Source organism: Danio aesculapii, chromosome 18 (genome assembly GCF_903798145.1).
Source record: "Danio aesculapii chromosome 18, fDanAes4.1, whole genome shotgun sequence".
Lineage (NCBI taxonomy): Eukaryota > Metazoa > Chordata > Actinopteri > Cypriniformes > Danionidae > Danio > Danio aesculapii.
In genome coordinates, this window is record NC_079452.1 from 34,699,856 (window position 1) to 34,714,379 (window position 14,524).

The 14,524-nt window shown below is 33.9% G+C and overlaps 1 protein-coding gene across 1 annotated transcript; it reads left to right on the forward strand.

The window, feature by feature from the left end:
* Window positions 1-204: 204 nt before the first annotated feature.
* Window positions 205-13,964, forward strand: arsa (arylsulfatase A). The gene is made up of 8 exons (XM_056478687.1): window positions 205-572; window positions 2,772-3,012; window positions 3,465-3,683; window positions 6,103-6,272; window positions 8,262-8,386; window positions 8,482-8,609; window positions 10,378-10,480; window positions 12,397-13,964. The coding sequence occupies exons 1-8, from the start codon at window positions 349-351 to the stop codon at window positions 12,693-12,695; spliced, it is 1,509 nt and encodes a 502-aa protein (XP_056334662.1). The 5' UTR covers window positions 205-348; the 3' UTR covers window positions 12,696-13,964.
* The last annotated feature ends 560 nt before the right edge of the window (window positions 13,965-14,524 follow it).

The following is a 14,524-nucleotide window of genomic DNA, read 5'->3' on the forward strand; positions in this document are numbered from 1 at the left end:
AAAATGTAATAAATACTACGTTCAGTTCGAAGAAACTTACTTTTAAACCACGAAATAATCTTAATTGTCAACCGAGTAAACGTGGTTCAATCAAAACTCCTTCATGAACTAACGTTAACACCTGTTCTGGTAAATAAACTACATTCCCCGTCAGCCCTTGCTTCACGGGCACGTGTGCCACTTGTCATATGACTCGCACGGAAAACATGAAAGCCTCCAGCGAGATATAAATGACAGCAATTAAGCTGCGAGAACAAACAACAAAGCGGTTATTCATAACAAAACGGTCAGGAACTATCATGCTGCTCCAATAACGCTTTAAAGCTTTGGTGTTCCGCAAATCTGGTGATGGATTTGATGCGTATAATCGCGTTGTGTGCACTGATCGCAGCTCATTGTGTTGGCGCATCGCCACCGAACTTTGTGCTGCTTTTTGCCGATGATTTGGGTTACGGAGATCTGGGCTGTTTTGGACACCCGTGCTCTCTCACCCCGAATCTGGACAGACTAGCGGCCAACGGGCTGCGATTTACCGACTTTTACGTCACGAGTCCCGTGTGCAGCCCCTCCAGGTAAAGCCAGATATAAGAAAGCAAACAGAACTATTTTATTTTGTGTAGATTTTAATGTATATACTGTAATTGATTCTTAGTCGTCTTACCCTTGTTTATATCATGTTCTTTATTTTCTTTTTCTTTCTTTCGTATCTCGTATCAGAAATATTATATACGTTCATTATTTATGCTATTATTGTAGTATATTATTGTTCCTTTTAAAATTACTTTTCATGTATTTATTTCAAGACCAGCTACTGACTATAACCAGGACTGATTCTTTGGATAGCATTTACTATTTACCGTTATTATTGCAAAATTATTGTGTTATAATAGAGAAAGAGAGAGAGGTTTTTTCTTTTTCTTTTCTTTTTTTTTTTTTTTTTTTTTTTTTTTTTTTTTTTTTTTGGTTATATATCAAAAAATGTCTGATATATTGATTAGATTGCTTTTTAGCAAGCTGTTATTCATATACTGTATGTACATAAAACCAGATTTTAGTCATTTTAAATAACCTACAATCTAGTTTGGTACATATGTAGCCTATTTAAGTGGTATGTCTGTGCATAAAAAAATACATAAATAAATAGATAGGTAATCTAATAAATTCCCCAAGAAATCTTTGACATTGTCATAGTCAGAAAGCAAAAAAACGAAATAATAATAATAAAATAAAACAGTTCAGACCAGCATTAAATAGGTAGCTACACTGTAAAACCCGACAAGTTGACTCAAACTGTTTGAGGAAACCGCTTACGGCAAATCATTTAGGTTTTGACACAAAATCTTTTGATATATATATATTTAACCATATACACGTGTATTATTTGTGTTGAAATCGTATAATATTTAGAGTAGTGGTAATTTAAATATTAAGTTCAGTTATCAAATCGATATTAGTCCAGTTAATAGAACAAAACAAAGTCCAAACAACTATATAGCTACTCAAATGGTTTGGTATTAGCATTAGTTAAGTAAACACAAAATATATAATTAATTAATAACTGATTAGGTTTGAGTTCTGCTTAATACAATCAGTTTATGGGTTACCATAACTCTTTTTCATTAAGTCAAATTAACTTTTTTATTAATTCTAAGTTAAACTAATTTATATAATTTAGTGATTTTTCAATGTTAGGTTAATGTTATACAATGTAATTAGTAATTATAACAAGAAAATTTATTATATAATGACAATACATTTCTAATAAGATATATTAATAATTTACTCCAGGCTCATCTGGACTGTTTTGTTTTCTTTCCTTCTGACTGTCAAAAATGGCCTTTAATTTATTGTTTAACTGATTAGATTTGTTATATAATTAAAGATTTTACATAATCCGTGATTAAAAATTATGTGTCTGGTACAGAAGATGGCGCCATAATACAGGCTAATATTCACAGCATTGTCATGAACGATCTATGTAAGATATTATATTTCGTCAATACACTCTAAAAATGCTGGGTTGCTTTGGGTAAAATATGGACCACACCAATGGCAACTTTTTTGGGTTAAAAGGTGTATTTTAAATTGAACTGAATATTCCAATAAAACAACCCAGCTTTATTTAGTGTATGAAATACCATGCAGTTTATATGAATTTTCTGTATGCTTTAAAACATACATTTACCGAAATGTATAATATACACTGAATGATAAACGTTTACCTTACATTTTCTTTATGACGAACGAAGCAAGATTAATGTCAGCCTGCCAACAATTTATCAAATTATGGGTAATTTTTGAATAAGGGTCCATTAGTTAATGTATTTACTAGCATTAATTATACACATAATCTTGTACAGCATTTATTAATAATCATAGTTCAACATGAACTAATGCATTATTAAAATCCAAAGTTGTGCTTGTTTACAATGCACCACGAGTTACTATGAACTAACGGTATTTAACTTAACATTAACTAACATTAACAAAGATAAATAAATACTGTAATAACCCTTTAACAGGCATCATAATCACCTGGTTGATCTTTCATAGGTGTTCAGTATTATTTTAATTGCTTATTACTATTCATCAGAGTTGTGTGTTCAATACAAGATGTGGGCCAACATTATTTTCAAGGAGTGCACCGTAAAGGGTTAAATGTATCACTAATAGTTTGTTCGTATTATTAAATACATGAAGTAACATTAACTAATGGATCTTTTTTTCCAATCTAACATGCAGTATTCTGTTTTACATACTTTTTGTTCCAGGGCAGCATTGCTGACGGGCCGCTATCAGACTCGCTCTGGGATTTATCCGGGTGTGCTGTATCCAGGCTCAAGAGGTGGTCTCCCTCTCAATGAGACCACCATAGCAGAGGTGCTGAAGACTCAGGGTTACTCCACAGCAATAGTCGGAAAGTGGCACCTGGGCGTAGGGCTGAACGGCACCTACCTGCCAACCCGACATGGCTTTGACAGTTATCTCGGTATCCCATACTCACATGACCAGGTACTTATACAGAATCTAATAAAGAAATGGGAGGCACGATGGCTCAGTAGTTAGCACTGTTGCCTCACAGCTAGAAGGTCGCTGGTTCGAGCCCCAGCTGGGCCAGTTGGCATTTCTGTGTGGAGTTTGCATGTTCTCCCCGTGTTGGCATGGGTTTCCTCTGGGTGCTCCGGTTTCTCCCACAGTACAATGGGCATCCACTGCGTAAAACACAAGCTGGGATGGTAAACAGCGTAATTATAAATGTAATTACAAAAATTAATTACATGCAGTTATTTAATCAATAATAAGAACAATACAATAAGTACATTGTAACAAATGATTAGTTTCAGTGTAAGTACATATCAGTTAAGGCCACCTAATATAAAGTGGGACCCAAAAGGTCTCATTTATTTCTCTGCTCATATTGTCATTGCATAATGTTTAAGGAATAAATAATTTCTCTATTATAGGGTCCCTGTCAGAATCTGAGCTGCTTCCCTCCGGATGTGAAGTGTTTTGGCCTGTGTGATCAGGGTGTTGTGACTGTACCTCTCCTGTTTAATGAGATTATCAAGCAGCAGCCTGCAGATTTCCTCCAGCTGGAGAAAGCCTATGGTGAATTCGCCTCTCAGTTCATCAGTGACTCTGTCCAGGACAATCGCCCATTCTTCCTGTACTATCCTTCACATGTGAGTGGAGAACAGTTACCTTTATTAGAATACATTTCTACACTCATATGCAATGCCTCAGAATATACTCACTCAGTCTAGCAATTAAGTGATAGACACTACCAGACAAAAGTCTTGTCGTCGATCCCAGTTTTAAGAGCAACAAATAATAACTTGACTTCTAGTTGATCATTTGGAAAAGTGGCAGAAGGTAGATTTTTCTGATGAAGCATTCGTTGAACTGCATCTTAATCATCACAAATACTGCAAAAGATCTACTGGAACCAGCATGGACCCAAGATTCTTATAGAAATCAGTCAAGTTTGGTGAAGAAAAAAATCATGGTTTGGGGTTACATTCAGTATGGGGGCATGCGAGAGATCTGAAGAGTGGATGGCAACATCAACAGCCTGAGACATTTGTGCTGCTCATTACATTACAAACCACAGGAGGGTGCAAATTCTTCAACAGGATAGTGCTCCTTCTCATACTTCAGCCTCAACATCAAAGTTCCTGAATGCAAAGAAGGTCAAGGTGCTCCAGGATTGGCCAGCCCAGTCACCAGACATGAACATTATTGAGCATGTCTGGGGTAGGATGAAGGTGGAGGCGTTGAAGATGAATTCAAAGAATCTTGATGAACTCTGGGAGTCCTGCAAGAACACTTTCTTTGCCATTCCCGATGAAGTTATTAGAGTTATTGCAGAAATGTATGGATGCAATCCTCCAAGTTCATGGGAGTTATACACAATATTAACTATTTTTTCCACTGCACAATGACTTTATATTCTATACTGTACATTATTTCTGTTAAGACTTTTGTCTAAGCAAAGTCAGACCTTACTGTCCTAATTAAATAATTAAAAATCAAAGCATGATCATATTTTATTTTGGTAAAATACGCGTAATCTAGAGGCCTTTTCCTTTCATATAAGCCACATCTGATACCAAATGATCAACTAGAAGTCAAGTTATTATTTGCTATTCCTAAAACTTTAATAAGTTAATAATTATCAGGTAATGTACTGTATATAAAAAATGTAAAGCGATATACTAGCATATTTGGAATAAATGGAAATGGGGAAATTCAAGAATTGGTTCTTGAGAGAGAGTGAGTGTAGAGGAAACCTGAAGAGAAATACAAAATATGGACGTTTTATTATTGCTTCATAAAAACATTCTAATGTCTTATTGTATAATTTAATGTAAAACACACTAAAATAAAACTATTAACATAGTCATTATATAATATAATATAATATAATATAATATAATATAATATAATATAATATAATATAATATAATATAATATAATATAATATAGATTGTTTGGACTGTAGGGAGATGAGTGGCTATTATCTGATTAACACTTTTGGCACAATTCACTCTTCTATAGTCACAAGGTCTATTCTGAGTGGATAATTCAAACAGGATTGTGGGTAATGTAGTATTTGATTTATAGAAATAATTTAAATAAGTAATGACTAAATAATGAATTTCATTTTCCATTGTAACATTGACTTCTCTGATTGGATGATCAGAAGATGGTTATGGATAGTGTAGTTTTTAGTGGAGAATTCAGAAATTAACTTCATTTAAATAAATAACTTCTATGATTATTATTATTGTTTTTTTTCAATTAAAGTGACTTTTCTGGTAAGTTGATTGAAAGGGGATTGTGGGTAGGTTTTATTAGTGTTTAAATTATTTTAGTTTATCATTGAGAATTAACATTAATAGGTAAAAAATATATATAATTAATGAAAAAGATAAAAAAAATGGGAACAACAACTTTTGATTGAATAATCAAAAGAGGATTGTGGGTAATGTAGTTTGTCATTGCAGTGTCATTAAGTTGTCAACATTATGTTAATAATTAAAATGAATCAATGATGATTAATTAAGTAATGCATTTATTTTCCCTGGTAACAGTGACTGTTCTGATTGGACGATTGACAGAGGATTGTGGGTAGTGTAGTTTTTCATTTTGAATTTTACAATAAACCCAGTTTCAGTTAATAATTTATATAAATAAATAAATAAATAAATAAATAAATAAATATTACCAGTTAATTCCCAGTAGTCGGTTGTGGCTTAAAGGGTACACATCCGCTGTGTAAAACATATGCCAGAATAGTTAGCGGTTCATTCTGTTGTGGCGACCTCTGAAATAGAGACTAAGCCGAGGAAAAATGAATGAAGTAATGTATAATGGTTAAATGCAGGCTTTTTTATGGTAAGAGTAACTTTTCTGACTGGACTGTGTAAACAGTATTGTAGGTAGTGCAGTGTTGGTTTTCTGAAGGTTTCAATCAATCTTAGAACTCATAATAGGGCCTTCTGTAAAGATTATCATAATATATATATTTTTTTAAATAAATAGGACTTTTACTTTAAGATTTACCTTGATCCTTCCCTACCTGCTGTTTGTCTCCTCCAGCACACACACTACCCTCAGTATGCTGGTGCAGATTATGCAGGCAAGTCTCCGCGTGGGCCATTCGGTGACGCTCTGATGGAGTTTGATGGCACTGTGGGGAAGATTCTGCAGACTCTGGAGGAGACGGGTGTCATCAACAACACTCTCATCTTCTTCACTGGTGACAACGGGTCAGTGTCGTTTGAGTCTTTCTTTTTGACTGTTTATATCTTCTTTGACATCTACAGCTGAAGACAAACATTAGCTCTCCTAATATTAGTGAAAATATTCAAATATTTCCCAAGTGCTCTTTTATGGAGAGAAGACAATAACTCATTTCTAATAACTCATTTATTTAGTCTTTTCTTTGATGACAGTACATAATATTTTACTAGTTATTTTGCAAGTATTCAGCTTGAAGTGCAATTTAAAAGCATAACTAGGTTCATTTGGTTAACTAGGCAAATTAAACTAATCATATAAGTCATTGGATAACAGTGGCCAATGATTTCATAAGGGGGCTGAAATAGTGGGAATATTTTATTCGTTATTATTTATAAATTTCACAAAGAAAAAAATAATAGGAAACAATGTGAAATATGTCCTTGCTACGTTAAACAGTAGGAAATATTTGAAAAGGAATTAAAATTTTCCTAAAGGGCTAATGATTAGTATATAACTGTAAATCCAGTTTGTGAATATCAATATCCTGATCATATTTTTTACCCAAGTGCATTTTACCAATCCCAAATGTAACAGATACTATTCATTTTGTATATAATAAGTGATTTATAGTTTTAAAGGAAGACTAGAAGTGAACATTTAAATAATAATGTTAAATAATAATAAATTAATAATTTCTATTCAGACTATTCAGTGCAAGTCATCTTATTTTGTTTAGAATTATCTTTGGTAAATTATACATCACTTACATGTATTAATCAGGGTGTCTTAAACTGTCTAGTTATAAATGTCAAGTTATGTTTTTGAGTTGTAAATTCTCAGACAAATTGTGTTGTAGGTCTTAAATCATTTAAAACATGTCTTAAATGTCCTATGTACAGGTAAAGCTACCCAACTGGGCCAAAACACCCATCCAATCACCAGGGTATATATGCTGAAATATGCTAAAGGACTTTTAATTTGTCAGTAACCTACTGCCGTTACAAAATCAGCGCATTTAAGGTCTGTTTTCTTTAAAAATCAGCGATCTCCACTGGCTGAGTGATATCCAATATAAAGTGGGTCTTAGATTGCACAAGAAGCACTGCATTAAATTACATTTTCCCTGCCATGTCTTTAAAATATGAGCATTTATTTTACCCCAGTAAAATATTCAATGGAGCGTCTGCGATAGCCTGCCGATTCTGACGGGCGCGTGCAAGTAAACGGCTTTTTGTTTCGTTTTACGCTTGAGCAACTAAATGAATGCCAAAGTCTGTTTAACTGATTGTATTTTAAATACATTACAACATCGATGCTGTAAAGGGAACCGTATAAAAAGAAAAGTCACATTAACCGTTTACCGTAAGCTTATCAGTATGGGAAGAAACACTAGCTCCGCATATAGCCTATCCATCTTAAAACACTTGTAACAAAAGTTTCATTTATTAGCTCTATTTACTAATATGGTTTAATATATATCTTCTAATATATCTTCCTTACAATAACATTTGGTTAAAAGTTCTTCATGTATTTATAGCTACCTGGTGAGGACACTGACCGGGACACACATAGTATTGTAGTTTAATAATTTTTTTTAAAGAAACATCATGTTGGGGGTGGGGAAGTGTATGTACACAACTTAAGTAGAGTTTGCTTGCTTTGTACACATTATTTGAAATATGTGGATATTATTTATAAACAATAACTAAAAAAATAATGTTTAAAGGAGCACATAAAAATCATTTCCACTGGCTCAACCGGGCCATTAGAAAAATCCTTATTGCTTAGCTCTGTATAAGTCTGAAATTTCCTTCATAATTGTCTGAAAAGGGCATTAAAAAGTCTTAAATTTGACTGGATGAATCCTGCAGATCCCTCTTAACGATTAAATACAACCCAAATAGTTGTAATTAAGATTTATGGGGTGTGGAATTAGTAAAATATGCTTGAGGAAAAAAATCAGATTGGAATATTGAATCTTTAATGATTATTCACATACCGCGTTTCCGCTGCAGGCCAGAGCTGATGCGCAGGTCTCGTGGGGGGAACGCAGGACTGATGAAATGTGGTAAAGGCACAACATATGAAGGAGGAATGAGAGAGCCGGCCATCGCGCACTGGCCAGGATTCATCAAACCAGGTGCTGAGAGATACAATGTACATGCAGCTGTAAAATACATTCTGTGGTTATAAAATGCAGGACATTGTGTTTTTGTGCTTTCCCATCATTCAAAGGTGTCACTCGTGCTCTGGCCAGCTCTTTGGACATTCTGCCCACCTTCGCCAAACTGGCCGGAGCCGCATTACCTGAGGTGCAGCTGGACGGGGTGGAGATGACAGACATCCTGTTCAACCTCGGACCGGTATGAAACTAAAGTATGGAAATAAAGTTAAAAGCCTGAAAATTAATTAGATTTGGAAGTTTTTTAGGAGTAAACCAACATCATATTGACATCAAATCTTGACATTAATTCATCAGGGATTTCAACCAAAATCCAACATCTGATAGACATCATAGTGGTAACATCATTAGACGTTGATACTTGGTTGGTTTTAGGTTGGTTGTTGGACATTGACGTCGCTCTGACGTTGGGTTCTGATGTCAACCCGATTTTCGTTTCCAAACAAAATGCAACGTCCCCATGACGTTGGGGTACAACGTCAGTATGAACGTCATGCTGATGTCTTGTGCCTGCTGGATGTTAAAGGCCATTTGGGTCATCATACAGTAAACATCCATCATCTTCTCATCAGTGACATGCATCTAAACAGTCTCTGAGTCAATGCGTGTAAAGACTTTGGACATCTTCTTGGACACTTTTAATGCTTTCAAACCGTTCGCTGCAATTATGAATCGCCCATGTCTTGAGGTATGATGCAATTTACCTTCTATGTAGATTTGATTGGACAGGAATCACAGGACTGTTATTTCTTGTCTATGGGGATTAGAAAAATCAATGTAGTGACTGCAGGTTGAAGGAAAGTAGTGGAGTAAAAGTACCGATACAGCACTAAAAATGTACTCAAGAGAAAGTTAAAGTACACGTTTTTAAAACTACTTAGTAAATTACAATTCCTGAGAAAAGTTAAAGTAATTTGAGTATTTGTAATTATTTTACACCACTGAGTGGAATGAATTGAAAAATAATAAATTGTATGAAATACAACTTGAAATCTCAAACAGAATTTTAAGACTAGATTTGATCAAGTGGTTTTTACCAGATGCCGTATTGGACATACAAGAATAACCCATGTTTTTTTGCTCCAAGTTAAAAACCCTACAATTCCCCTTACTATAAAACACATTTTACTGGACTTTCCTGCTTTTAATGATTCCAGAAGACATTTTTTTTATGAGATGAACTCTCTTAAGGACATTTTTTAGCAAAGTAACACCAGAATTATTTATGTATTCATTTGTTTGTTGATTTTTATTTGTATATTTATTATTAAACGTTCCTGCCATCACAATAGCCTTGGTTCCTGACATGGCATTAAATAAAAAATACATTACATTAATAAATCGTAAAACGTAACGGTAACACTTTAGAATAATGATCCATTGGTTAATGTTAGGTAATGTATTTACTAACATTAACTAAGTACACAATAATCTTGTATGATATTTATTAATCATACTTAAACATTAACTAATGCATTATAAAAATCCAGTGTTGTGCTTGTTAACGGTAGTTAATGCATTGATTTAACATGAACTAACATTATTTAACTTAAATAACATTAACGTTACCCAAGATGAATAAATACAGTAGTAAATGTATTACTAATTGTTTGATCATGTTAGTAAATGCATTAACTAACCATAACTAATGGACCATTATTTTAAAGTGTTACCGAAATAAATCTAATAAGCTTAATTTGTTTTAAAGAAACATTTTAATTGTTATTATTATTATTATTATCTTCATCATCATCATCATTGAAAACAGTTTTGCCGCTTAATTTTAATGAAAACAGTGATACTTTTTTAAATTCAGGATTCGATCAAGAGTATGCAGTATTCAAACTATTGTTATGCTGAATGGCATTTAAGAGGGTGTCTTCTGTTCTGTAAATCATGGTAAAAAAATAATAAAATTTGTCAAACTAACCGTGTTACTGTCATTTCAGAGTAAAAGACAGACCATGTTTTACTACCCCACTGATCCAAGTGTGAAGTATGGTGTGTTTGCAGTGAGATGGGAAAATTTCAAAGCACATTTCTACACTCGGGGTAAGTACACCACTTTTGCACCCTATATATAAACCATCCATATTAGATGTCTAATACAGTTTAAAACTAAATTATTATTTTGTTAAAATTTGCTTAAAGTGATGTGTAACAGAGCAAGGAAATCTTCACAGTATTTCATATATCATTATTTTCGTCTGGAGAAAGTCTTATTTTTGTTAGTTTTGCTGTATTATTATATTTTTTAAAGGAAAGGTCAATACTTGTTTGCCCCTTAAGAATTTTTTTTTTCTGATTGGCAACAGAACAAAAACAACTGTCGCCCAATAAACTGCCTAATTAAACTAGTCAAGGCTTTAAAATCGCACTTTAAGCTGAATACCAGCATCTAACCATAGATATATACAGTAGACATCGCATATGGACCCTGAGAATGCATCAATAGCGTCGCCACATTTGTACAGTGCTCCCAGCACAAATGTCATTCAACCGCACTTAGTCAAGACTAAAGCCAATGTGAAGATGCTGGATATAGCACTGTGTACGGGTGTAATAACAAGCAAACAAAGAAAACAAAGCACAAACATTTCATTAGTAAGATATTGTTTTTTACATTTTTGTATGTTATGAACTTTTGTGCTAAACAAGTGTTGATAATATTAGAGTCTCTTACTGCACTCACCGTAAGGCAGTAAGTAACACCAACTCAAACTAAATACTAGGCTTTTGTTGAATAACATAAGCAAACAATGAAATATGACAACAACATGCTACAGTACTAGAAACTTGTATTATTGTTGGCTAAGAGAACGAATCGTTCATAACTGGGATTCAGTCACAAACTAATCGCTCCCACCATTAGAATGAGAAGTAAAAGCAGGAGAGGGGATGTGTTCAGGACACAGATTAGATCAAATTTAACAGGGAGGGAGGATAATACATCTCCATGCACACAAACACATGCTCTTTGTCAGGAATGCCCGTGCGGTCAATGTAGAAAAGTGATGTAAAATGATAATTTTCTTAATTTTAAAAAATATATTAGCATACCGACAACCAGGAAAACTCCTGATCATATATATATATATATATATATATATATATATATATATATATATATATATATATATATATATATATATATATATATATATATATATATATATATATATATATATATATACAGTTGAAGTCAGAATTATTAGCCCCCTTTGAATATTTTTTCTTATTTTTTGAATATTTCTCAAATTATGTTTATTTGTTTTATTTTGGCTAGAATAAAAGCAGTTTTTAATTTTTAAAACACCATTTTAAGGTCAAAATTATTAGCCCCTTTAAGCTATGTTTTTTTTCGATAGTCTTCAGAACAAACTATCATTATACAGTACAATAACTTAACCTGCTTTAAAACTAGTTAAGCCTTTAAATGTCACTAGTGTTTAGAAAAATATCTAGTCAAATATTATTTACTGTCATCATGGCAAAGATAAAATAAATCAGTTATCAGAAATGAGTTATTAAAACTATTATGTTTAGAAATGTGTTGAAAAAAAAATCTGCTCTCCGTTAAACAGAAATTGAGGAAAAAAATAAACGGGGCTAATAATTCAGGGGGACTAATAATTCTGACTTCAACTGTATATATGTGTATCTCTGACCAGTCTTCCACTGCACCTTGGTCCCACATTCATTTCAAAGGAGCACTACCCCATACTAAAATGGCGGCTCTATTGATGCATTCCTTCCAATAGACAACAACAGCGTAGGCGACATCAAATGTAAATATCTATGGCATCTGGCTAAATAACTAGTAAATATAAATAAGTTGTTAGAAGTTAGTTATTAAAACTATTATATTTAGAAAACATCTCTCTGTTAAACAGCACTTGAGAAATATTTGACAAAAGAATTTAATTTGACAGGAGGGCTTCAACTGTGTCTTTTTACCCATAATTCAGGCGCAGCTCACAGTGAGACGACCCCAGACAACAGCTGCTCATTACTGGCCTTCCTCAAGTATCACGACCCCCCTTTACTCTTTAACCTGGAAACAGACCCGTCTGAAAACTATAACCTTGACGGTGATCAATGGGACGCTGTCCGCAAGCAAATCCAGGCCGTCAAGCAGGAGTTTGAGGCGTCTATGGTGTTTGGAGAGAGTCAGATTGCCAAAGGCATTGACTCTTTACTCGAGCCCTGCTGCATTCCTAATTGCAGACCGAAACCCGAATGCTGCCGCTGCAATTCTGCACTTTAATGGCCCGCACACTGCCAGATCCCAGCATTACACAGCACAGTAACATAACCTTACAGTAGGGATGTAACGATGAATGAAGTTGAAAATCATATATGTGACGATTCAAATCGGTTAAGATGCCAAACAAATAGTGATACCTTTTCACAAGACGCATTATGACGCGTTTAACATCAGCATCTTAAATCCTGGAAAGTTTTTAATATTTTTATTATCATTATTTTTTTAAACGTATAAACATTTATATGTATTTATGTATGTATTATATCATCTTTGCATCAAATTACAAAAAACGAATGACCTTATGCAAGGTGTTTGTAATGCTGATTGTATGGGGAGGACAGTAAGAAGCACTTCAATTATTACACGCATGTTATTATCATCAGCTCAAGAAGTTTGTTATTTCAAATATAGATGCACAGCAAGCGTATATGCAAGCTCTCTGGAGAAAGTGAAACCACTCGCGCTTTTAGACGGGCTCATAAAACAACAACAGGACACGACAGATTTTGTTCTTCTTGGCTCTGTGGCTGTTCATCAAGACGACAACAAGGTTTGTTTGAGCTCGGGTTGACCATGGCTTGTTATTATATGTACAGTTGAAGTCCGAATTATTAGCACCCCCCCCCTGATTTATTTATTTTATTTTTTAAACATTTCCCAAATGATGTTTAACAGAGCAAGGAAATTTTCACAGTATGTCTGATAATATTTTTTCTTCTGGAGAAAGTCTTTTTGATTTTATTTCGGCTAGAATAAAAGCAGTTTTTAATTTTTTTAAAAACCATTTTAAGGTCAAAATTATTAGCCCCTTTAAGCTATATTTTTATTCCGACTGTCTACAGAACAAATCACTGTTATACAATAACTTGCCTAATTACCCTATCCTGCCTAGTTAACCTAATTAACCTAGTTTAGCTTTTAAATGTCACTTTGAGATGTATAGAAGTGTCTTGGAAAATATCTAGTATAATATTATGTACTGTCATCATGGCAAAGATAAAATAAATCAGTTATTAGAAATGAGTTTTTAAAACTATTATGTTTAGAAATGTGTTGAAAAAAAATCTGCTCCCCGTTAAACAGAAATTGGGGGAAAAAATAAACAGGGGGCTCATAATTCAGGGGGGCTAATAATTCTGACTTCAACTGTATATATTATTATGATGTAATGCAGGGGTGGGCAAAGTCGGTCCTGGAGGGCCGGTGTCCTGCACAGTTTAGCTCCAACTCTGATCAAACACACCTGCTTATAGATAATTAGTGATCTTGAAGACACTGATTAGCATGTTCAGGTGTGTTTGATTAGAGTTGAAGCTAAACTATGCAGGACAACGGCCCTCCAGGACCGAGATTGCCCACCTCTGATGTAATGTCTTGGCTGTGTATTTAAAAATGGCGCTTCCTTTGTTTTCATTCTCCTGGCATGTGTACACGCTAGTGACATTTCTCTATAAACAAATGGCGTTCAGCTGCGCATCTAACTCTGCCTTTTGGTACCCTTTTGTTGAGCTAGGTAACTTTAGAAAGGGTACCCAAAAAGTTGTACAGTACGGTTCACTTTTTGGTACCTTTTGACAGTAGAAACGGTCATAAAAGCGTACCGAACCGTACCACTCAGTGGAAACAGGCCAAATATATGGCTTTTTTTTTTTCTGTTCTGCCTGTTATCAGTCTCGCACTATTTATTTTTATTTTATTTTTACTTTTTCTGAAGTCTTGATAACCCCATTGTGGAGTTTTTATTTTATCATTTTAGCAAATAGGATAAAAATTTTTTTTGTTGTTGTACTCTTTCATTCACTGCGCTCTAATGCCGACTGCATCATTTT

Excerpts from the sequence above, each read along its gene's own strand:
- arsa (XM_056478687.1), top strand. The coding sequence starts at position 349 with ATGGATTTGATGCGTATAATCGCGTTGTGTGCACTGATCGCAGCTCAT. Across the intron at positions 8,610-10,377 it reads TCCTGTTCAACCTCGGACCG|AGTAAAAGACAGACCATGTT; the intron begins GTATGAAACTAA and ends CTGTCATTTCAG. Across the intron at positions 10,481-12,396 it reads AGCACATTTCTACACTCGGG|GCGCAGCTCACAGTGAGACG; the intron begins GTAAGTACACCA and ends CCCATAATTCAG.